The 24,170-nt window shown below is 24.7% G+C and overlaps 3 protein-coding genes and 1 non-coding gene across 4 annotated transcripts; 2 read left to right on the forward strand and 2 right to left on the reverse strand.

The window, feature by feature from the left end:
- Positions 1 to 501: 501 nt before the first annotated feature.
- Bma-fat-3 (Delta5 fatty acid desaturase, putative) lies at positions 502 to 3,645 on the reverse strand (the record flags this gene model as incomplete). The annotated part of the gene is made up of 10 exons (XM_043073294.1): positions 502 to 711; positions 931 to 1,037; positions 1,273 to 1,432; positions 1,645 to 1,785; positions 1,943 to 2,032; positions 2,160 to 2,367; positions 2,597 to 2,745; positions 2,883 to 2,938; positions 3,125 to 3,249; positions 3,536 to 3,645. The coding sequence occupies 10 exons, from the start codon at positions 3,643 to 3,645 to the stop codon at positions 502 to 504; spliced, it is 1,356 nt and encodes a 451-aa protein (XP_042929228.1).
- Positions 3,646 to 4,763: 1,118 nt separating this feature from the next.
- Positions 4,764 to 4,813, forward strand: Bm16741. The gene has a single exon (XR_006228078.1). It is a non-coding gene; the product is annotated as a small nucleolar RNA Bm16741 (small nucleolar RNA).
- Positions 4,814 to 5,605: 792 nt separating this feature from the next.
- Bma-fat-4 (Uncharacterized protein) lies at positions 5,606 to 8,399 on the reverse strand (the record flags this gene model as incomplete). The annotated part of the gene is made up of 8 exons (XM_043073295.1): positions 5,606 to 5,746; positions 5,920 to 6,074; positions 6,153 to 6,342; positions 6,515 to 6,652; positions 6,800 to 6,973; positions 7,158 to 7,352; positions 7,903 to 8,013; positions 8,166 to 8,399. The coding sequence occupies 8 exons, from the start codon at positions 8,397 to 8,399 to the stop codon at positions 5,606 to 5,608; spliced, it is 1,338 nt and encodes a 445-aa protein (XP_042929229.1).
- An 8,913-nt stretch (positions 8,400 to 17,312) lies between these two features.
- Positions 17,313 to 23,017, forward strand: Bm2791 (Uncharacterized protein; the record flags this gene model as incomplete). Its single annotated transcript, XM_043073296.1, has 7 exons — positions 17,313 to 17,371; positions 19,617 to 19,674; positions 20,515 to 20,659; positions 20,836 to 20,904; positions 21,419 to 21,556; positions 21,811 to 21,890; positions 22,832 to 23,017. The coding sequence occupies 7 exons, from the start codon at positions 17,313 to 17,315 to the stop codon at positions 23,015 to 23,017; spliced, it is 735 nt and encodes a 244-aa protein (XP_042929230.1).
- Positions 23,018 to 24,170: the final 1,153 nt, after the last annotated feature.

The raw sequence follows: 24,170 nt of genomic DNA on the forward strand, positions 1-24,170 counted from the left end.
CTTTATGACAATTAATAGTTACTATAGTGCATTAGGTTATTGATATATGTTGTATTTAATCCAAAGTATCCGTGTTTATATCAATTTTTTCTTCAGCCTTTGAAGTTGCTGAGTGGAAATCCTATGCAAATTCCTATGTATTGGATTTTTTTTCTTTTATTTATTTATTTTTTTATTTATTATTATTTTTTTTTGAAGCATTTTACTGGACATCCATTCATGTTTGGCACATGTGACCTCTTGAAAATGAGCTCTTAATTGGCAATTCCTTCAAAACACTAGAGTGACTTCACTGCACTATGGCATTTTAGAAATTAAAATTCAGAAGTACGTGCCTTCGACGATACTTTTGTATATTTTGCAGACTTGTAGCATGATTTTTGATAGTTTTTATCAAGTCTCAAATAATTTTGGATTACTGTTATGTAGGACGTATTACGAAAATTAAAATTTTTTTTTCATGCTTCTGCGAAATGCTTTATAAAAAATTCCTGGATATTTTTAACCATCACATAAGTTTTCACTATTGGGACATGTAATCTTGCTTACCGAGTCGGCAATACTTCTCAGTTGATCTAAAATTAATTTATATCCTGTCCAGTAACTATCCACTAAGTACGGGAGGTTGTTCATTTCGCAGTATTTTTTGACTTTCACTGATACTCGAGGTAAATTTGCACGGGATATTGTAGGAAACAAGTGGTGCTCAATCTGAAATATTTAAACATATAATATTTTTTATCAAATTTTGAGAAATATTTCTCGAAATGTAGGAATGTTTACCAGAATGCATGCTAAAATTCTTTGGTAATAATACTAACTATTTTAGGCAAACGTATATTAAAAAGAAAAGGAATTTACAGTTAAATGTCACCTGATAATTTATTATTTTAGGCAAAACATAGAAAAGAATTCACAGTCAAAAGTCACCTGGTAATTGAGGCCACCCCAAAACCAATCAACGATCGGAGATGGTAACATATTGCGAGTTGTCAGTATATGAAGGCACGGGAAATTATTCAATAAACGACTTTGATCTGAAATAGAAATAACTGAAAACATTTTATCTCTTGTGAATGATGATAGCATTAATTTGATAAAATGAGCAGTTAAATGATAACAACTAACCAATTATTATTTTCATTTATATCAATGACTTCGCACATATAATAATTACATTTCCATATTTAATTACAGATATTTCTTTATTCATTACATTTACTATATTATTTCAGTTTAAATAGACATAAATGATGTATTTTATAAACTTACAAGGAAATTTTGTAACAGAATTGTGACTGTAAGTAACAACATGAGCGATAAAAAATCCAGCGCCCAATTGGCTAATTGCAAAATATAAAATTCTTATTGATCCTGTAGGAAGAAGCCATAATTGAAGGAAAACCCATGACCAGTGTAATAAGATGCAAACCTGGATAATTACAAACAATTATTTAAATTTGAATAACTACAAAAAAAAAAAAATTGTTCGTGGTCAGAGGAACAAAGAATGGGTTAGTAGATTTACAAAATGAAAAAAAAATTTTTTTTCCTTTCATTTGGAATATGTTTGCATATGACTCATTACTTTGCTTCCTTTTTCCTTTAAAATAAATCTTTGGCTATTTCATTTAAAATGACCACCTGTTCAGCAGGAGCATTAATGACATGTTGCTTGTACTGATTGTATGGTGCACTAATGACAAACAGTATAGATTGTATTGTCCAGGAAAATCGTAGGAAAGGTAGCATAAATGTGAAATATAAATGTTGGTAAGGAATTACCTGAAATGAACAAAAACAAACTTTAGTAAATTATTAGTAGTAAAATGCAACAAAAAGAAAAGAAAGTCTGATTTGCAAAGATTAATACTAAAAACGAAAAAAAAGAGTGAACAGAATGATTTAAAAGAAAAAATGTATGAAATTTTATTTGTTTAACCTTTGAGATGATTTGTTCAAATAAACTTTTGTACTTTTTTAGATCATCTGGAACAAATGCTAACAAAGGAGCTAAATCAATATCACCATCCTGAAATTCAAAAAAAAAAAAAAAAAGATTCTTTTTACATTTATCAAAATATCATTAAGAAGATTTAAGCTATTTAAAAAAAAAAAAAAAAAAAAGGAACAAATTATGAATAAATAAACTAACTAACTTGTCCAACAATATTTGTTGCTGCATGATGAGTATTGTGCTTTTCTTTCCACCAATCACGCGAAAATCCTTGTACAATATTACCAAAAATTAAAGATAACAAATCATTATTTTGACGATTTTTGCTTGGCTGTTGATGACAAAAATCATGTGTTAACCAGCCAAATTGTTGCCAACAAAGTGCTAAAACTATTGCTGATGTCAAGTACCTAAAAACAAAAAAAAAAAAAAAAAAAGAAAATTTATCATTTCTTTCTTCCCTTTTTTCCTTTTCCTTTTCCTTTAGCTAATTTTTATTATGATTAGATATAAATGATCATCACTCGTACTGTTTTATTTTTAATAAGAAAATCAAAAATGATTGATATGATAGAAATTAAAGAAAAAGAAGAAAAACAAAAAAAAAAAAAAAAAAAAAAAAAAACAAAATTTAATCACCATGTAAAATATTGTAGAATAAAAGCAAATAATAATAAGCCAAATGCTTCCGCAGATTTATAGATGTAATAAGTTGAATTTACATCAAATAAACCTTCAGCTATAAGTTCTTCTCGTAAGGCAATAAAATTCTTCACTATTTGCTTTTCCTAAACAAAAAAAAAAAAAAAACAATTATATTAAGAATAATTTTTAACTTTTTTTTCGCCGAAAAAAAACCATTTTATTTTTAAGAAATTATGTGGTAATGAAAATTCTTCATTTTTTCATTTGCTAATTTTGATACCTTTGTTTCTGATAGATTATAGGATGATACATTTATTTCATCGATGCATTTATCATCTGAAATTATTATTGAAATTTAGAATCATACATGAGTTATATGTAAAATGTAATAAAAATTCTAACTCTTAGTATTATTAAAAAAAAATATCTAAATTTTACCATTTAGTAATGATTTTGCGTTAATTAATAACAATATAATAATAATTATTATTATTAACAATAATAATAATAAACAATTCTAACCATCGTTGGTATTAAACCTATTCATATTATCAATACAATTTCGTTTTTTAAGCAATTCCAACTGCTTATAAGCACTTTTGCTTCCTTCATGAAAAGCATGAAAAACTTGTGTTGCATCAGCATCCCTGAAATTTTGCAGAAAATTAAAAATTGACATATTTTAATATTATTTTTTCACCATTAATGTAATTTAATTAATAATATCAATGATTCAAAGTTTTTTTTCAAATCGAACTTCAATATTGTCGATATAAAAATCCATATAGTTTAATAAAAATGATGGATTTATTTGCTAGCAAAATGATGGGTATTAATTGATGACACTTTATTATGGATGAATAACCAATAAATAATTTGTATATAATTTTTCAAAATAAAATTAATTACTAACAAATTTATTTGAAAATAAACCTGTAATGAATGATAACACTTCCACCTGGATGTCTCTTTTGGAAATCCCTTGTTATTAATAGCCATTTTCCATCAATCTTTAACCGAAAGTCGGTACCATCTTCATCCATTATTTTCTATATAAGGAAATTTTTGAAAAAAAAAAAAAAAAAGAAAAAAAAGACGACTAATTATCAATAAATAACAATAAGTAATATAAGTAACATTTCAATAAATATTCAGAAATAACAGGAAAACAAAACAAAGTAGATTAACATTTAAATATTATAAGTGAAAATTCAAAGCACAAAATAGTTTCAGTTATCATTTAAATTATTCCAAAAATTATAACAGTGCTAGGAGAAAGTAATGAATGACATTTTAAATATAAAAATATGAGCAATGATATTTTCAAGCAAAAAAAGAAAAAAAAGAAAAGAATTGAAAAAAAAAATGCACTGATAATATTTCATTTTATCTTTTAAATACACTGATCAACGGATTTTTTTCCGTTTTTTATTTTTTTTATATTTGAATATTTGATTTTCCGCTAGTGCTGCTGAAATTTTTGAAAGCATTTGGAAAATAGCCAAAAAAAAAGAGATTTTTCAAATTTTGGGTTAAAAATTTTAAATGTTGTACGAAGGTGTTTCAATTCTTGGACTTTAATTTCATTCATTACTATAACTGTTATAATTTGGAAATGACATTTTAAATATAAAAATCAATAATTTGGAAAAAAAAAAGCTAAAAAAAAAAATTAGTACAAATTTTTTGAACTGAAATTTGGAGTGTCGCATATTAATATTTCAATTTTAAACATTATAATTTCATATTTACTAATCATTCCAAAATTTAGGAGTAAATTTAAATTAGAGAAATGCTTAAATTAGAAAAAACAAAACTATACGACATTAAATAATGCATAAAATATGTATGATAAATGGAAAATGATATTATAATGAAGATGCAAAAATAATGAATGTGATACAGAAAGAAAGAGATCAAAAAAAACGAAAGTGAAAAAAGAAAAAAAAGAAAAAGGTGAAATAAAAAAGAACGAAGTAGAAATTATTCATATAATTTATAAATAATATAATTAATTCTTCTAATGAAATTAATGAAAAATTTTTTAGAAATTTCACAATCATCAATTGAGAAATGTTTGATTGAAAAATTTTGATGAAATAAAATAGACGGAAAGTCAAAAGAAAGAGAATGAAGCACATTTCGACAAAAAAAGAGGAGGGATGATAGGGTAAAAGATGATATCAATGATGACAATGACGACGATAATGATAATAATAATAATAATGATAGTGATAGTAATGATGATGCTGATGATGATGATGATGATAGTGATGATTATGATGACGGTGATAATGATAGTAATGATGGTGATGACAGAGAATGCTGGTAGTATATGGAGGGCTGATTTTCAAAAATTGGTCTTCGAACTGTCTTGTAATTTCTATAGCAAAATTTTCTTCAATCGGTCAATTAATTGTTTTACATATCAATCAATATGGTCAGTATACTTTGTTGCTCCATTGTGAATAGTTTTCAAATTTTAAAATTTTTGTAAATTTTTATTGAAATGATTAATTATTTTTAATATTTTTTTTTATATTTTTTCTTTTCTTTTCTTTCTAATAAAAAAAAAGAAAAAAAAATTCTTAATTAAAATTTAAAAATTACAAAAATTCATGAAGCAAAAAAAGATTGAAAATGCAATTAGTTCGATGTGTAATTGCATTCATGATATTTAAACAAAAAAATTTCATAACAAATATTTGTTTCAGCAAAATGTTGTAATATCAATAAATATGTGTTGGTAAATTTTTGAAATGAGTATGGAAATTTTTGTAAACAGATTTATTTAACACACTAATACATCAAAAGTTGCATATAAAAAATTTATGATAACAAAATTATTTGTCAAAACATTTTTTATGATCACAATTTATTACCATAACATATGTCAATTTTTACATTACAAAAATTTATTTCTTCTTTATTTCCTTTCTTCTTTTTCTTTCTTTTTTTTTTTTTTTTTGTTTTGTATTTTTAATTTTTCATTTCTCATATGTTTTAATTTCGATAACAAATTTGTTGAGCTAATTTTGCAACAGCAGCCATTTGTTGAATTTCCATTAGCCATCCTTCAAAATATCCATTTACCATATAAGGTAAATTATTTTCCATGCAAAATTCTTTCACTAATGGCATTACCTAAAATTGAAAAAAAGAAATTTTTTTTTTTTTGTATAATTTGAATTATTTTTTAATACTTTTTACTAATATAGCACCTAATCAGCTATCCAATGAATCTTAAAATAAAACAAAAAAAAAAAAAAAAAAAAGAACGAACAGGAAAGAAAAAAGAGAAAAAAAAATTGGCTAACCATTTTTAAATTGTGTCTTGGCATAGATGGAAATAAATGATGTTCAATTTGATAATTTAATCCACCCCATAACCAATCAATTAAAATTCCTGGTCGCATATTTCTGGTGGTATAAAGTTGCAAACAGACGTAACTTTTTAAAATTTGATCATCATCTGTAAATATGCTATAATAAACTTTCAAGTCATTGATTGCTAAAATAGCATCACTTTATTTATTAATAATTTGCTTACTTCTAAATTTTGGTGTGGAATAATGATTGTAAGTAACAACGTGAGCCAAGAGAAATCCCGCAAATAATTGTGATATGAAAAAATAAATTAATCGTATTTGAAATGTTGGTAAGTAATAAAGTTGAGTGAAAACCATGCACCAATGTAGCAGCAGAGCTAAACGTTCAACTGTTGCCCTTTCTCTATGAATCTGCAATAACAATGATAATGATAACAATAGTAATAATAATAATAATAATAATAATAATAATAATAGTAATGTGTTGATATGGTATAATAATAATGATAATAATTTGCTTAAATCTTTTTTTTTTTTAAATTTTAATTCATATATTAACATTTTTAAATAAACAATAACTAACCTCAAAAGGACTATTTGGCATATTTGCAACAAAAATGATTGATTGCAAAAGCCATGAAATTCGTAAAAATGGGAAAGCAATCGTCCAATAAATGTGCTGATATGGTATAATTTTTAATATCCAACTTCCTTGCATTTGCTAAAAACAAATGAACAAATTACAAAGAAATAATTTGAGCATATCAATATGTAATTTTTCAGACTAAATTAAAAATGATGCTATTTTAGAGTGAATATTATAAAAATCAATTTTGAAATATTATGCAATATTGTAAAGTATACTTACTTGTAGATCTGATGGTACAATAGCCCAAAATGGTAATAAGTCAATGTCACCATCACGTCCAATAACATTTGTTGCTGCATGATGCATATTATGTTGCTCTTTCCAACCACCACTTGAGAAACCTTGTAGTAAATTTCCAACAATATATGATATTAAATCATTCCAATAATGACTCTACAAATTTTCATACAATTATAAGATTAATAAAATATATCGTCATGATATATTATAAATAATTTAAAGTTAGTTAAAAATTGCAGTTTTTTTCTTTTTTCATTTTGGGAATTTATGTATTTTTTATTTTTTAAACTTTATGACGAATTGAATGACTGAAATGATTGGACAAAATATGGATAACCCTGAAATGTTGATGATGGGCATATTCATGAATCAACCATCCTAACTGTTGCCAAGCAAGTCCCAAGATCAGTGCTGATAAAATGAATCGTTGTTGCAGTTGGAAAAATATTGCTAATGATAGCAAACCAATTGCTTCACATATTTTACGAACATAGAAAGCATTACTTGCTTCGAAAAATCCCAATTTTTGCATCTGAAGTTTGCAAAATTTCTGCAATAAAAACTAAAAAGTAACAATAATATAATAACACTAATAATTAATAATAACATAAATGCTAATATTATTAATTATACTAATACTAATTACTATTCTTAATGCTAGTATCACAACTATTATTATACTACTACTTGTAATAATAATAATAAAATAAGTAAACAATAATAATAACAACAACAAAAGTAATAATAATCATAAAAAAAAATACGAACTGATTTTCAAACTTTTTTAAGAATCACACGATTTTTCATGCACAGATAACCTTCAACGTAAATATATTTACTTTAAAAATGATAATTTAATAAACAAATAATTGCCTCTTTATTTCTAAATCCTTCAGTTAATTGTAATACCAAATACTAGTAACATTAAACTTTTACTTAATGCAAAATGTGAATGGAATAATTTTGAAATTGAAAGATAAAATGAAAAAGCAAAATGTTTGTCTTTTCAATAAAATTGTGAAAAATCAAGTAATGATTTATCATTTTAATTTCAATAAGTGTCATAAACAAAAATTAGTAACCTTGATTCTGAAACGATTAAAATTCTGATTAATCGTTTCGATACGTTGCTCATCCAAATTCCAATTGCCAACAACTTCATCACTTAACACTGATAATGTTTTCGACACTTCCTTTTTGAAAATTTTGAATTATCGATTAATTTGAAATGTTAAAAACTCCATGATGATAACAGTTTGTCGATGATCTACTACGATTATTTGTTTCGATCAGCAATAATCAATGATCGAAACTGATAAGCGATAAGAACTAATGATCATTGGACCTGTTCCTTTGTTGGTTCATAGTCGACATTATTTGCTGATATTTCCGTTATCATTTGATATGCCAATTTAGAACCAGAATGAAATATATGAAATGCTGTAGTTGCGTCAGTTTCACGATAAGCTGTCATTGCAATACCACCTGGATGCTTCGCCAATGTTTCTTGATCGATATACAACCATTTACCATTGATTTTGATATGGAATGGTTCTGTTATCACTTGACGTATTACCATATCTACAATTCCGGAAATGATTCCTGATTAACGTTGTACTTTAGATTGTACATTTGTACTTTCAAAACGTCTTATTTCAAGTTGATGAAATAGAATCCTGGAAAAGATTTCTTGATGAAACAGCCATCATAGGTGAAATGATAGTCTCTTTTCAACAAGCTTAGAAGGACTCTTATCATATCCAATGATAACATCACATCATCATTAATATTAGTTGCTATTATTATCATTACGACAACTGTCATTAGTCATTTCAAATAACAAAATATGTAAATCCAATGACAAATATGTGCAGCAATTTGATAATAAGACTGAACAAATTTAATGTATGAAATAGATAAATATTGTAGACGGATGTAAAAAACAATCAAATATGCAGGGATATGATCAAAGTTAGGAATGTTACAAATTATTTCAAATATAACTTTTTATTTTTCTGCTATAATTCAAAAAAAAAAAACAACATGAGGTTGAATGTAAACTTTAATGTAACAAATTTTTACAATCAAAAAAAAAAAGAAGAAGAAAGAAGACTGCATTATTTTAACTTATTATTGTTAAGGTAATGTGATATAATTGAAAGTAATTATAATTAGAATAATGCGATATATTTGATAGTGATAACAATGATAACTTCATCTACATTACCTACAATTATTGAAATTTGCTTCTTCTCTTTTTCTCTTCTTGCAATCTTTAAGCTCTTTTTTTTTTTTTTTTATTAAAATATTTATATAATTTTAATATATAAAATTGCCTCCAATTAATGATTAACAATTGAAATAAGTCTCCTTCATTAATTATTAATGCAATTAGAAAATACGGAGGGAAAAAAGAAAAAAAAAAAGAATGAGAAATTTGATAAGAATTGCATCCTTTAACAAAATCAAATGTGACAGTGGGATGATTCAGTGGTTCTAGAAACCTGTTACTCTTTGATGTAGTGAAATAAACAAAACGTTACACCCCTCTCTTCCTCTCCTATCGATTATTATTATTAAACTAAAATAAATTTAACAATGAAAAAAAAAATTCTTTTTTTAGTAAATAGTAGCATAATCGATACAAATGTACGAATAGCAATAATAATGATTATTAGTTTTGAATTAAAAAAAAAAAAATGTATTTATTTATGATATTACTATTTTATAATGATGAAAGTTATGTAAATTTTCAAAGTTATTAATTTTTATAATAATAGTAGTTGCTATTGTTGTTGTTGTTGTTATATATAGCAGTGTCGATAAAGGTGATGAAATTGTTAACATCATTAGTTTAAAATGAAAAATTTAATTTATTCATTTTTTTTTAAGGAAAATTTAATAAATATTTCAAAATTGAAATGATTACTTATAAAAAGAAATATTATACATTTTTTTTCTGATAATATTACTTTTTCTTGTCACCTTTTTTTTTTTTTTTTTTGTTTGTAAAAAATTAGCAAATATAGATTAAAACATCGTTAAGTGGTATATTTGCAAAATCGCGTTATGAATAAAACCTCATTTAATTTGAAACAATAACATCTAAGGACAAGAAGGAAATATAACTTTATTATTATCATTTTATTACATCTTTGATAGCATTAATACATTGAAAATGAGTAATTTCAATCTTTTGAGATAATGACAGTAATATGGATAAGATGATGAAGTAATGTGATGCAATTGTTAAAGTTATTAATTTAAAATCAAAAGTTTTTGAACAAATTTAATTTTTCTAAAAATTTCAGTAATTGAAATATTTCATATTGAGAAAAAATCTTTAACATCACCCATCACAATGAAATATGTCTTTCATAGTTTCACTTATCACTAAAATATACCAACTAGCATAACGTATCACATTGAAATATATCCTTCAACTTCATTTATCACATCGAAATATCCTCTTCAACACCACATATCACATTAAAAAATATTTCCTAAAAAATTTTTCGACAAATTTTGAGAATTATTGAATAAAAAAATTTGTTTTAAATTTTATAATTTAAAAAAAAAAAAAAAAAAAGGTGAAACATTATGTTCATGTTTATATATAGAACAAAAGAGGAAATTTTTTTATTGTTTTTTACATATCAAAATCACAAATTTATTCTGTAAATCTTACAACATTTTTATTATCTTCAAATTTTATTAAGTTAATGTTTTTTTTATCATAAAATACTTTTACCTTCATTAACAATATCAGTTTGCGGTGTATTAATTCTTTTTTTTTTTTCCTTTACTGTTCTATTGCGCTGGTTATTCGTCCGTTTCATCTTGATCAAATCATTAATTTTATAGTAATACTAAATTTTTTAAATTCAAAAAAAAAATAATTGAAAGATTGAAAGTTAAGAAATTTAATTTGTAGCAAATTAAAATTCATTTTTTAAAGGAGGTTAAAAATTTGTTTTATTGACCCAAAAACATATAAGTACTCATTATCATGCCACTTAGTACTTTCACTTTCCTCACTTGTTTTTTTCTTTCATTTTTTTTTTGCTGCACTATTAATACTTTTGTCCCTAAAATCCATAAATTTAAAAAACTATTATTCTTGACAATGTACTTCGTAAAGTGAAGAAGCCCTTTTCTCGTTTCGTTTGCTTAACATTTTAATAAATTACTGTTAAATAAATAGAGAAACTTTGATGTTTTAAATAAAGTTTCTATTATATGTTGTGATCAAAATTAAATTTAAGATGTTATCCATGACATATTGACTTAAACATTTCGAAAATTTTACAATTTCAATGATAGCAAAGTAATTTATTGTTTGGATATTAACAAACATTCGCAAATATCTATTGTTCATGAAAAAAAAAAAAAAAAAAAATCAATGTTTATTGTATTTTTTTTTTTTTTGTTATTTTTAGAAAATAAAGAAATTTATTTGCAAAATAAATGCAAAAATCTAACAATAAATGGATGAAGTTTATTGACTAAGTTTTGTTAATTTTCATTAAAATTTCTCGATTGACAGTATTTTTCTGACAAGATAGCATAATTATCAATTTATTTCGATGTTTATACCTTATGATATTTGCGAAAAAAGAAAAAAAAGCGGAAGGTTTTTAATTCTGAATAGGAAACTTGCATTTTTTTTTTTAAAAAATCATTATGAAAATGAAGTTTGTTCACTCTAAAAAAAAAAAAAAAAAATGGTTCAATAGATGTTGAAGTAAAATCAATATGAGCAAAAACTGATTGATATTTTTAAATTATTCAAAATTTTAAACATTTAAAAATTTCAACAACCATTTTGATTCAGTGGTTTTATGTACAATTTTTTTGGAAAATTGCTTCAAATAGAAGCAACAAAATAGGAGAAATGGAATTATTTGTCAAATTTTGACTGATTAGTTATGTCAACTTGTAAGAAAAGTTTGACAAACTTTTTCTTTTTTCTTTTCTTCTATGGAAATACTTGATGATATGTACTATCAAATCAAACGAATTTGATTTTATCATTTGCATCAAACTTTATTGTTGGTTAACTGTAATATGTCAAATTTTTAAAGTTTTAAATCAATTTTATTATTTATATTAATATTTTGTTTATATTACATAGTTTCTGTTCACATTGATTGATTACAAAAAAAGTAAATAACAGCAATTGAAGTATGATTGAACTTCAACTCAAATTTTTCAATAAATAAATATTATAAATTTAATTAGTAAATATTCATCGATGAAAATGTTTCAATTAAATTTCATGCAAAATACTGATAATTTGAATTGTTGCGTTAAAGAACAATTCTAATGAAATGCTAAGTTTGTTTGTTTGTTTTTATTGTGGCATAAACTGCTGATAATTGAACTATTGCAAATTTGAAATTAATAAATAAGCTTAAAAAAAAAAAAAAAACAGTAACAACTAAATGATATGAATCTAATTTTTTTTTTTTTTAAAAAAAAAGGCTGAAGCTAACTTTAATTAGTTCAATAATAATATCACCAAGATTCAGAACTTTTTTTTTTTTGGCATTTAAGAGTTTTTTCTGTTCTATAATTAAGCTATGCAGAATGTCATAATTACGAAGAACGACTGCTATTGATGTTTGATGAAGCACCAAATTACTGCTAATAGCTAATATATTTGAATGCATTTATAAATCATCAATGGTTAATTATAAATTTCTCTTTCATCAAATTTTTGAACATAGAATTTGTTACTTTTATTTTGTTTTGTTTTCGATTTTTGTTTTTTGTCTTCCTTTTTTTTTCTTATTTAAATGGCTCAACGCTTCGATGTTAACTGCCTAATTCATCATTTGAAAAAATAGATTTCATCTAAATTAATCCACTTTTTTCGTTCGAATAAATGCATAATTCATTTTCCAGATTTTCTCGATTGATGATAATCAGATGGTGCATTAAAATTTTTGTGATTAATTCATTGATTTCTCAAATTTTTTACCAATCAATTCCCATTATTATTGCTAATAATTTATTACCATTATCATTATTGCTAATATATTATTATTATTTTTTTTTTTTTACTATTGCTATCAAATTTTGATCTCACAAAAATTTTGCATTAATGTGAATGAATTAAAAATACTAAGAAATATTATGATTATTAAATGTAAAATTTATAATACCATTTATGCAATATTTCTGATAATAAACAAGAACAAATGAATTAATTTGTAATTATTTATGTATGAATGAAGCAAACAAGTTAATTGTTAAATATTTACAATTATTTTTCACGCATGAGATATTCAATAATTAATTGGCTTGCGCTTTTTTTTTTTTCTTTTCATTTCAAAAATGTATTGTCATTATTTATGTTTCACTTTTTTTTCTCGTTTTTTACCTCTCTTCTTCTCTCCCTCTCTCTCTCTCTCTCTCTCTGTTCGTTTTTCCTCTTTCCCTCTATTAAATTGTATAACATTTGCATGTTTAACAAGAACTATAGTGAGAAACTATTATTGCTTGCAATACGGTTTGATATTTTTGATGAAAGAATTTTAACATATTAATTTTTAACTTATTAATAGTACGAATATAAAATGCAATATGAATGAAAATATAACTTAAAAGAGAAAATAATCAAATTCATTTCATTTAAACATGACAGATCAAATTCATTTCATTTAAACATGACAAAAATTTTATCAAATTATTTTCGTAAATTTATTTCATCGACAAAAAAAAAAAAAAAAAAAAAAATTGCCAACATTTGATAAATTTACTTATTATTATCATTTGTTAATTTATTGCACAAAATACTTCAGTATATAAAATATATTTAAAAAAACACTGAGATAATTGAATTTATTATGTTATATATTACATATACATAAATACGCATTGTTTATTCTTAATTGAATAAGTTAATTTATTAATTTTAAAGTAGTTTAAAGTTAGTTCATTTCATCCTTTCAGTATTCAATAAAAATATATTATTATTAATATTTTTTTTTTAATACAACTGCTTGTATCAAATTTCATTTATTGAAAAGCTTATATTAGTGAAAATTTTTAATTGCATGGTAAAAAAAAAAAAGTGGAGCAAATTTTTCATACTTTTTGGTCCAAAAAAAAAAAAAAAAAATTACTCAATTTCATTTTTTCACATCGTAGAGAGAAAGAGAAAGAAAGAGAGAGAGAGAGAGAGGAAGAAAATAGGGGTTGAATAACTTTTTGTTTGAATACTTTTTTCTTCTTTATTTTGGATTAATTTTATTCCATTTTTTTTTCTCACAAAAATTATCATAGAATTTTATGTGTTGAAATGAAAAAGAATAATTTTAATGAATTAATTACAAACTAATATTGTAAAAAATTTACTTAATAAATTAATTTATAGTGGAAACAATTAATGTGACAAACACATAGTAACTATTCCATTTAATATATATTTATCCATCTCGTACACTACTATTTGACCGATGTACGTTTTCACGAAAATCCAAATAATAGTACATATATTTGTCTAACTTCATATGCATAGATTTTCTGAGAAAAAATAGAAAGAGAGAGAGAAAGGGAAAGAGAAAGAAAGAAAGAAAACCTTTACAATATTATCTGACTAAATTTCATCGATTTGAATTAATTCACTAACCAAACTAACTCAATGATTGGTTTTGGCTTTAGATAATCTGCTAATAAATTCATAATCTTTTATTCGAAATTTATTTAAAATTTTTGAAAATTTATTTCTATCTTTGATAGTGGCCATTTCACTCATGAATACATATCTATTCAAAACAAACTTAATGAAAAATGAATGATAACAATTAATCAGCAAAGAAACAGGAAGACTTAGAAGAGATGAGGAGTTCAAAATGATAATTCAGTCAAGATATAAGTTTAGGATTTATTATTTCTCCTTGTTTTGTTTTGTTTTTCTATATACTAAAAATAAACTTTGTTTTTGAATTTTCTGTTTTAGCAAAATTTCTTAGCACATGCTTCGAATCTTATTCGTCCACCAAATCAAATCTAATGATTGTATGTGTGAAATTCTTGATTCAATGGATAGAAGTTAAATTATAATAAATTTAATCTATTACATAAGCTTAAAATAGACAATCAGTACAGCCTTTTCATTTGGTTCGCTAAAAAGTTTTCAATTCAACAAATCGATGTGCATTTCTCTTGATTAAGAATTTTGTTTCTTTCAAATAGGAAAAAAAGGAAGGAAAAGCGCAACATTTTTCATCTTTTTTTCTCTTTTTTTTTTTTTTTTTTTTTGTTTTAATAAATTGAAATAAGCGAGAAATTTCCACATTTTAATTGACAAAAAAAAAAAAAAGATCCAAATAAAATTAGCACAGTTAAACGGGAAAGAGAAAATCATCACATCAAAAATTTGTGGATTACATCATTTAATTTAAGTAATACATTTAAAATTATATTGCTTCAGCAAAAAAAAAAAAAAAAAAACGAATTGTTTAACACCCATTGCATTAAAGTTTGTTTTATTCACATATATATATATAAATTCGTGTATATGAATTAAAATAGAAACATTTAGGTCACAAAATTATTGCGTAGTTCATATTTACTTATTTATTTACTAGCTTATTTATGTTATTTAATTGTTTGTTAAATTATTTATACGTCCATGCATTTTTAAATAACACATGTTGCAAATTTTTTTTTTACTTTGATAGCTATGATATTTGATTATATGTTGAAATTAAATGATGTAAAATTTAACTGAACATTCATATTTATGAATATACAAAAAAAGAAAAAAAAAAAAGAAAGAAAGGAAGAAAAAATAAAGGAAAAAAATAGCAGTAAAATTTTGCCATTTTTAAATAGTAGTAAAATAAATCCGTAAATGTATTAATAAAAATTTGTTGAAAATTTTTTGGATAAAATAGATGGGAGAATTTCATTTGTTTTAATAATTTTAGCTAAAATTTAAAATCTTAATCTTATAATATAACAAAATAACATGATTATATTCATGTTTATTTTATGTTTACTTTAGCTTCTCCTCCTTCTTCAATTCATCAATTTGGAAACGATTAGGTAACTGATAAGTTTTAGAATAAAACGAAAGAGAAGAAAGCACATTGAAAAGATATGTAGCGAACATACACACATACACATACACGTATATATAAACATAAGTATTATATAAACACTTATACGAACAGTTTGGTTAATTGACAATTTTCATTATGGTTGAAATGAAAATGTATATTTTTCCTTTTCCTTTCGCTTCCTTTTTTTATTTTTAATAATTTAAATGCTTTTATAAATGGACCATTTGGTAGGAAAGATATCAACAAATTTTTGTGTAAAAAAAAAAAAAAAAAAAAAGAAAGGAAGAAACTGAAGTTAGCATTTCGTATGCTTAAGTTTTCGTTTTTTTTTTTTTTGCTCCCACTTCCTTTCTTCATTTCCTTATGTTTTGTGAGAGAAGTGGGATATTCTTGATACATTCATTGTATGCATTTAATATAAGCTTTCTTAGCGATCCGAAAAATTCTCGATATCAAACTATTAATGTTAAGAAATAATCCTTTCTTTTCTTTTCTTTTTTTCTCCCTCTCTCTTTCTTTTCAAATCCATTCTTCTCTTTCAAAATTAAAACGAATAAATAAATTCAAGTTTTTACGTAATAAAAATTATATTTTAATTATTATTGTTATTATTATATAATGTGTGTAATAAAATAGGAAAAAGTAAATTAATTTCTTCTGATAAGCTGACATTCGTTGTTTTCTTATTTTGAAAAACATTTCAAATTTAATTATAGCAAAAAATAAATAATGAAAGATAAAAATAAAAACAGAAATGAAATGAAATATCTGTTATCAGTATAATGGAAATAATTTATGAATAATGTTTGAAAAATAAGAGAGAGAGAAAGAGAGAGGGATATCAAATAAATCCACATGAATGATAAGTTACAACGTAACTCATTTTATACCTCTCTTTCTTCTCTTACTCCTTCTATATCTTCTTCATCCTCTCTAAAAGCTGATCATCATTATTATCAGAGGGAGAAGGAGAAGAAAATGAAGAAATGGAGGAGGGCCAATATGAAAATCAAAGAAGTCTTACGGGAAGGGTTACAGGCAAGAAATATGAGAGAATAGGGATCATTTTCAATTATTTCATTTTTATGAAAAAGGTTGGAAGAATTTCGATTTAAACAGTTATTATTTCCTGGTACTTTTATCCGATGTCTTCAGCGTTTCGATTAGTGGTATCAAGATTATCGAATAATCAATTATTATTATTATCATATTTTCTGTCGCTTCTTTCAACAAGAAACCATTTAAGTACGATTATTAAATTTTCTGGATTATAATCTTATTATTATCATCTATTATCTACAACGCTTAATTTTACTACTTCTTATCAATTTTCACTTCCTGTTGGCATCGTAAAAGAAATAAACGAAGCAAAATTGAAAAGAAAAAAAAAAAAGGAAAAAAAAAGGGAAGGAAAGAAAATGCAACTGCTTGATAATGCTGTTGATCTTCGAGGATCTCAAGTGCTTAATGTGAAACGGTTTGTTTTGTCTCATTATTTCCTTTTCTTTTGCCGATATCATTTTAAATCATATTTCTTCTCATTTTTTATTTCATTCTTTATTCTAAAATATGCATATAATTGATAAATTTTCTTACCACACAAGATTTTCTGTCAATTATTTTAAATCACTGTTAGATTATGATATTATTGTAAAATGGATTAAAATGATTAAAATGACTGTGATCAACTTGCTGACTCATTTATATGATATATTATAGTTACAACCTGGATTAAATTAACATCCACTACAAGTTTCTTTATCATTATGCCTAGACGACAGAATGAAAAATAATGAAGATGACATTTTGGACAAAAAAAAAAGTATTTTAGCTAGTTAATAATCCTATTTTGCAGTTTGTTTATTTGCTTTTATTTCTTATTACATTTACGATGTTTCTAATTTTCTCTCAGTATAGTCACCTCTCGACCTCTTCTTCTATCAATTTCTCATTGTATCAGTGGTCATTCCAATTTAATCATTTTGTTCTTAAAATGTGGAATAGAATGAAAAGTTAAGATGATTGGAGGAAAGCGTAAATTTTGAAAAAATGTAATTTACACTCTTCATGTTGCATCAAGTAGAATTGACTGAAGTAGCTGAGGGAATTCTTATGATTACTAATTACTGAATTTGATTATGAAGAGAGGCCGTTTAAATAAGGCAAAGCAATATGATTACTTGAATTTGATTGATAACTTGTGCAAAAACACCGTTTTTACTATTTATTATTATTATTATTTTCATTATTATTATTACTATTATTATTATTATCATATTATTTATTTATTATTATTAAGATTATTATTAAATACTTCGAGATATTCCGTAGAAATCTCAAAGCCATATGTTGGAAATTTTCAATTCTTTTCTCTTCATTTTTTCAATAAAAGCAACCGAAAAACAGTGTTTATAAAGGTAAATTAAGCAAATATTTTTGTGTTATTCAATGAAAAGAAAAACTGGGATAAATGGAAAAGATTCGGGAAAAAAAAAAGGAATATTTCCTTTCTGTTTTTTTCTACTAAATTATTTCCTTTGCTGGAATATTTGCTTGATTACAATAATCAGTCACTCATTCATCATTATCTTTTGAATTTGCACTTCCCTTTTCTGTTTTCTTCAACCTTTTTTTTAAATTTCAATTTTTTCTATTTTTTATATTTCATCCTTGCATGCATAATTATATTGTCAACCAAAAAGTTAAACAAAAAGAAGAGAAAAAAAGAATAGGAGGAGGAGAAAATAGAAATTTAAATACCTATTGAGAAAGGTAGAAAAAATAATTTATTTTCGGTTACCGCTTTTACAGTAACAAAATTTCGATTGATTAAATTTATAGTATTTTAAAATTTAGGCTGAGTTTTTTTTTTTTTTTTTTACGCTAATCTTTTTTCTTCCTCTTCATTCAACAATGATGCAAAAGTGAAAAGTGAAATAATAAGGTTTGAAAGATTTAGGAGAGGAATTGGGTAGGAAAGAAGGGAGATAGAAGAAAAAAAAGGTGTGAGAGATAATGAAAAGGAAAAACAAAAATTTTCAAGATTTGAACATTTGCATTATACCAACACTAACTCATTTATTTTGAAATGATAGTTTATCATCAAAGATCGGAACAGCCTGTTGCTGACTTAAGCACTCCTCAGTGCTAATTAGCATCATATTTCATCGTATCTAAAGTTATTACACAGCAAAACTTATACATTAAAAGAAAAGTTGCACTGTTTTCATTTTTAAAACGATAAAATTTTTGAAATGATTCTTTTTTTCATAATTACATGGCAACTTCATGTTAGAATAATTAAAGTATTTGCTTTTTGCTTTTATTTTTTATCTTTCATTTTTTCTTTTTAATTCTCAACATATTTAGATAGTGCAAAAGATATTAAATATTTGGACGAAAATTTTATAACTGATTTCTGGAAAGTTTATTGCTTCTTTTTATACATAAATATATACAAATCTTTGCAATTGGAATATTTCATCGGTCTTTTTTTTTGGGAAATACTTCCTTTTTTCTTTCTCTTGAGAAAATTTTCGATAAAAAATTTTATTCCTTTTATGCATTTAAATTAAGATAATACTAATTAAAATTAAGACAATTTAACAAATTTAAACCACAAAAATTAAGGCAACTTAACAAATTTAAACCACTGAAATTGACGAAGTAGGCATTGAGTTGCAAAACTTTCATAATTAATTTTCAAATTTCATTTTTCTCAGGTATCATTCGATTGTATGGCAACGGCGATGTATGGCACTTGCAACTCTTCTTGCGTATGTTCGTCTTTTTCCCTCCTTATTTTTCAAAATTAAATCTTTAAAATAAAATATTTTTCAATTTTGTAATTGATTATTTTTAAAATGAATACATTATCTTAAACAGAATACAATGTGATCGCCGTTAAAGAATAATTAATCTTATGATAGTAATTATCACTATTTATTATTATTGTATTGTTATTATTATTATTATCATTATCAATCACTGTTATCAATAGCACTGCTGCACTTTTTATAAAGCAAAATTGAAGTTAAAGTTCAACTGAGTGGGAATAATAGCAATATTATTTTTCACTAAATTTTCTACTTTCTACTAAATATGTTGGATTTACAACTTTATTATGCGTTCTTTTTTTTTTTTTTTTTTGGACCATAGGCCGAATGTCGCTCATTGCTGTTAATTTTGTTATTATAAGAGGAATGATGAGGCTAATTGTAGCATTCCATAGCAATTTCTACTACTTTACATGTTCTAATAAATACTAGAAGAGGTTGGTGAAAGCAAAATATTAGAATACTTAAGATATTACAGCTTAACCGAGATTTTCTTTTTTTTTTTGATTTTGAATCTTATAAAAAAGAAAAAGAAGAGCGAAGAAGGATGAAAATTTGAAGCTATAAGCTAAATGATTTATTTAAGCTGCTAATAAAATGCTTAAATGATATTATTAATCAGAGATATGAGAACAAACTGAAGAAAATGATGATATTATATATAATATTGACAATTCATAATTTTTATTAATTTCTACAAAATAATGAAGAAAGGTATAAGCAAAAATGAACATTATTATAATTATATATAAAAAAAAAGAAGTAGCTAAATATATGATTTCAGCTAGCAATAATTATATTTGTAATTTCACTGCTCACACCAAATTGGACCATAATCGATTTTACAAATACAGACTTCGAAGAAATACATGTGCAGTTAGGTGTTTGGGGTGAATGGCGAACAAAAACAAATGGAACAAAACAAATTGGTATGTTAGCTGTTACAAATTTAACTTTTTTTTTTTTCAAATAATATATAATTGAAATTTTCTTAGGGTACTTTTAGGATGAAAAATTTGGATTTTCCAAAAACGACAACTTCATGTTCAATTTTTCACGAAAAAAAAAAGTGATGCTTGGTTAATTATTGAATTCAAACTTTCAGTGGAATGGATACCGCACTTTCCAAGGCCTCCGGAACATGTTCTTCGACTTGCAGATGCTGATCTCAAGCGTTCGTTTACTTTTTTTTTTTTTCTTTCCTTTTTTTTTTCATTTTGACAATTAATTTTATCAAAATAAAGAAATGAATAAAATGTATCGAAAGAGGAATTCAAGGTATCAAGTTAAATTATATCATAGGAGTAGAAAATACATCTTGGTTTAAGGTTTAGAAAATGGTAATTAAAAAAAAAAAACTGAGTTTAAGTCAAGTAATTGAAATTAAAAAAAAAATCAAAAGCTCACAGTAAGAAACTTACGAAAAAAAATTTTTTTTTTTTTTATCCTTTTAAGATAACTTTTATAAAGATCATGTGAAACTTATTGTGTTTAATCATTATGATATCAATATTGATAATTTTAAAATTTAGTTAAACGCAAGAATTAGAACGATGAAAGGAAAAAGTGATAGACATTTCTAACAAAAGAACAGAAAAAAAAAAAAAAGAAGAAATTATATGGATATTACAAAAGAAAGAAATATGAATCGAAATAACTGGTTGAAATAAAATCATTTGAATTTTTAGACTTCTATTTGGTGCAAATGGTATTTGGTATTATATCATTGTTACTAATGTTTTCAACTAATGCACTTGCAGTGTATACATTTTATCATCATCGTTATATATTTAAACGCTTGGTTGCATGTCTTTATGGTGTTATTGGTAAATTTTTGATTATTTTACATTTTTTTTTTTTTGATGTTTAATCAAAGCTTATGTATTTTTTTTTCTTTGTAACATTAGAAAAAAAAAAGAAAAAAAAAAGAAAGAAAGAAAGGGACTATCATATTTAAATTAAACATCTTGTTAATTTTTAGTTGAAAGAGTTACGTCATTAAAAGTGAGAAATTTAAATTAACTTTTAATACTATGATTAATTCAAATATTACATTTGAATTCATAATTATAAATTTCAGCAATGTGTATTGTTGTTACAATAGAAATATTAACAAACAGCATTAGTGAATGGAATCGTTCTGTTGCAGAACAAGCTAAGGTTTAAATACTCTTTTTTTTTTTGATGAAATTATAAATCATGAGTAATTCCTGCCGTATCTTTAATCATTATCAAAAATTTTTCTAGGATTTTTGTCTTATGTAAAAGGTTTTTCTAAATATTTTGGTTTTTGCTATTTGCTTCTTTTCTTCCCTGAGATATTTTTTTGTACAAAGATAATTTGATAAGAACATGAAAAATTGATAATAAAAATAATCAGTTATAAATAAGAAGTATTATTCCATGCAACTATATGGAATGCTAAAAATTATGATAAAATTTATGACATTTTATTTTCCAGAAAATCTATATTCCACAAATTTCTCTTCGAAAAGTACAAGACTGAAATTGATAGAGCAGTATCTTTTTTTTTGTGAAGAGATCAAATTTGATTGTTGAATTAACTAAGTTTTATTTAAAACTCGAAATTTCCATTCTCATAAATTATAATTATAAAATTAGCGAAATAACATGCAATATTCCAATGTTTATACCATGATTTGAAAATTTTCAAATTCAAATTAAAAATTATTTCTGCGATAATGACTGAAAAATGTTAGTTTTTTTTTTAGTTCAAATTATCCAATATTAGAAATGGATGTATATATTGTAATGCAATATAAAATTTTGCTTATCTATGACTTTAAAGAATCCACACACACACACACACACACACACACACACACACACACACACACACACACACACACACACACACACACACACACACACACACACACACACACACACACACACACACACACACACACACACACACACACACACACACACACACACACACACACACACACACATACAAACATACACATATACATACATACGCACACGAAAAAAAAAAGGTAAACAAGAATGAAAATATTTTCGAACAAAAATGTCATTTGGAAACTGCAGAAAAACTATGGAAATGAATGATATTGCAGAATATAGAATGGGATTATTCAGTGGGTCAGACAACAGGTTTACCCACATATTTAGCTTGGACATGTGTGCTTATATATCTTTTCGCTGCAATTGCATTTGCGCTCGGATCGCATAAGCATAAGGGCTCGCGAGCAGCAACTGCCGAATTCGAGATTGAAGATCGACCAGTTCACATTGGACGGTGATCCATTGATCTAAAGACATCAAATGTATCCACTTCTTTTATCCATTTCATAACTGTTATTTACAATGTTGCTTTTTTTTTTTTCATTTTTCCATTTTCTTTGACACTTTAAATATCAAAATGAAAAGATAAGTCCATCACAACTATAATTTTTATGTTTGTGCTATAATGATCAATAGATTGCTGCTACGTAAGCATTCTTTCGGAAACAACTTAGGTACCTGAATTTCATTAATAAACAAGATAACAAAATTTTACAATCGCTCAATCAGATCAAGAACTCCGTCGTCTATTTTATTTGATAACCTATTCAATTGGTATTTTTAACTTATTAGGTCTTTCAAGACAAATACAAAAATACAAAATTATTATATCACAAATGGATGATTTATTTGGTTAACACAATACATGTATGATAAACACATTGTCATCCTCCATACTCAACCAGAGAAAATTTGAAAATAACATAATCACAAGTATCATTGGGTATTATGAAAATAGAAAATAGGCAGTGAACAGTGCAAAGAAGTAGCTAATATTTTCATGAATACCATTTTCACTTCTGAATTCAGCTGGAAAAATTGAAATGAGAAACATCAAATCTATTACATTTAGAAAGCGAATCTCAGAGAAACTTCGTGGGACCATTCAGACATGTGACATACTGATCAAATAAACTAACAAATTTTACTGAAAGAATTAAATATAGCAAATATGAAGTTTTTTGACTCTAAAAATGCAAAGGAATTAATGCAGTTCAATTTAAAATTTGAACAAACTTTAATTACCCTTCAGGAGAATGGAATAAGTTCCAATGTGAACGTAATAATAATTTACAGATAATATGTATTAAAAAGGATATCAATCAACGGATAAAACATATTTCTCGATTAATGCAGTTTCGGACAATCTATTAAGCGTATACTCATTCAATCAAAGACGAAGATAAACAATGGATGGCAATTCATACAGTTTTTAGGTAAAGCTAATAATGGTAAGAATCTTATAAGCCTCCGTTTATAATTCCTAAACCGGAATGAACAATGAAATCAGAAAAGGAAAACAACAGCCCAGATCAAAAGCGCATGCAGCAAAAAGAAAACACTGAAATGACCAAATTCCAGACTAAATAATCGGAGAGAAAAAAGCTGAAA

Source organism: Brugia malayi (assembly GCF_000002995.4).
Source record: "Brugia malayi strain FR3 genome assembly, contig: Bm_v4_ChrX_scaffold_001, whole genome shotgun sequence".
Taxonomy (NCBI): Eukaryota; Metazoa; Nematoda; class Chromadorea; order Rhabditida; family Onchocercidae; genus Brugia; species Brugia malayi.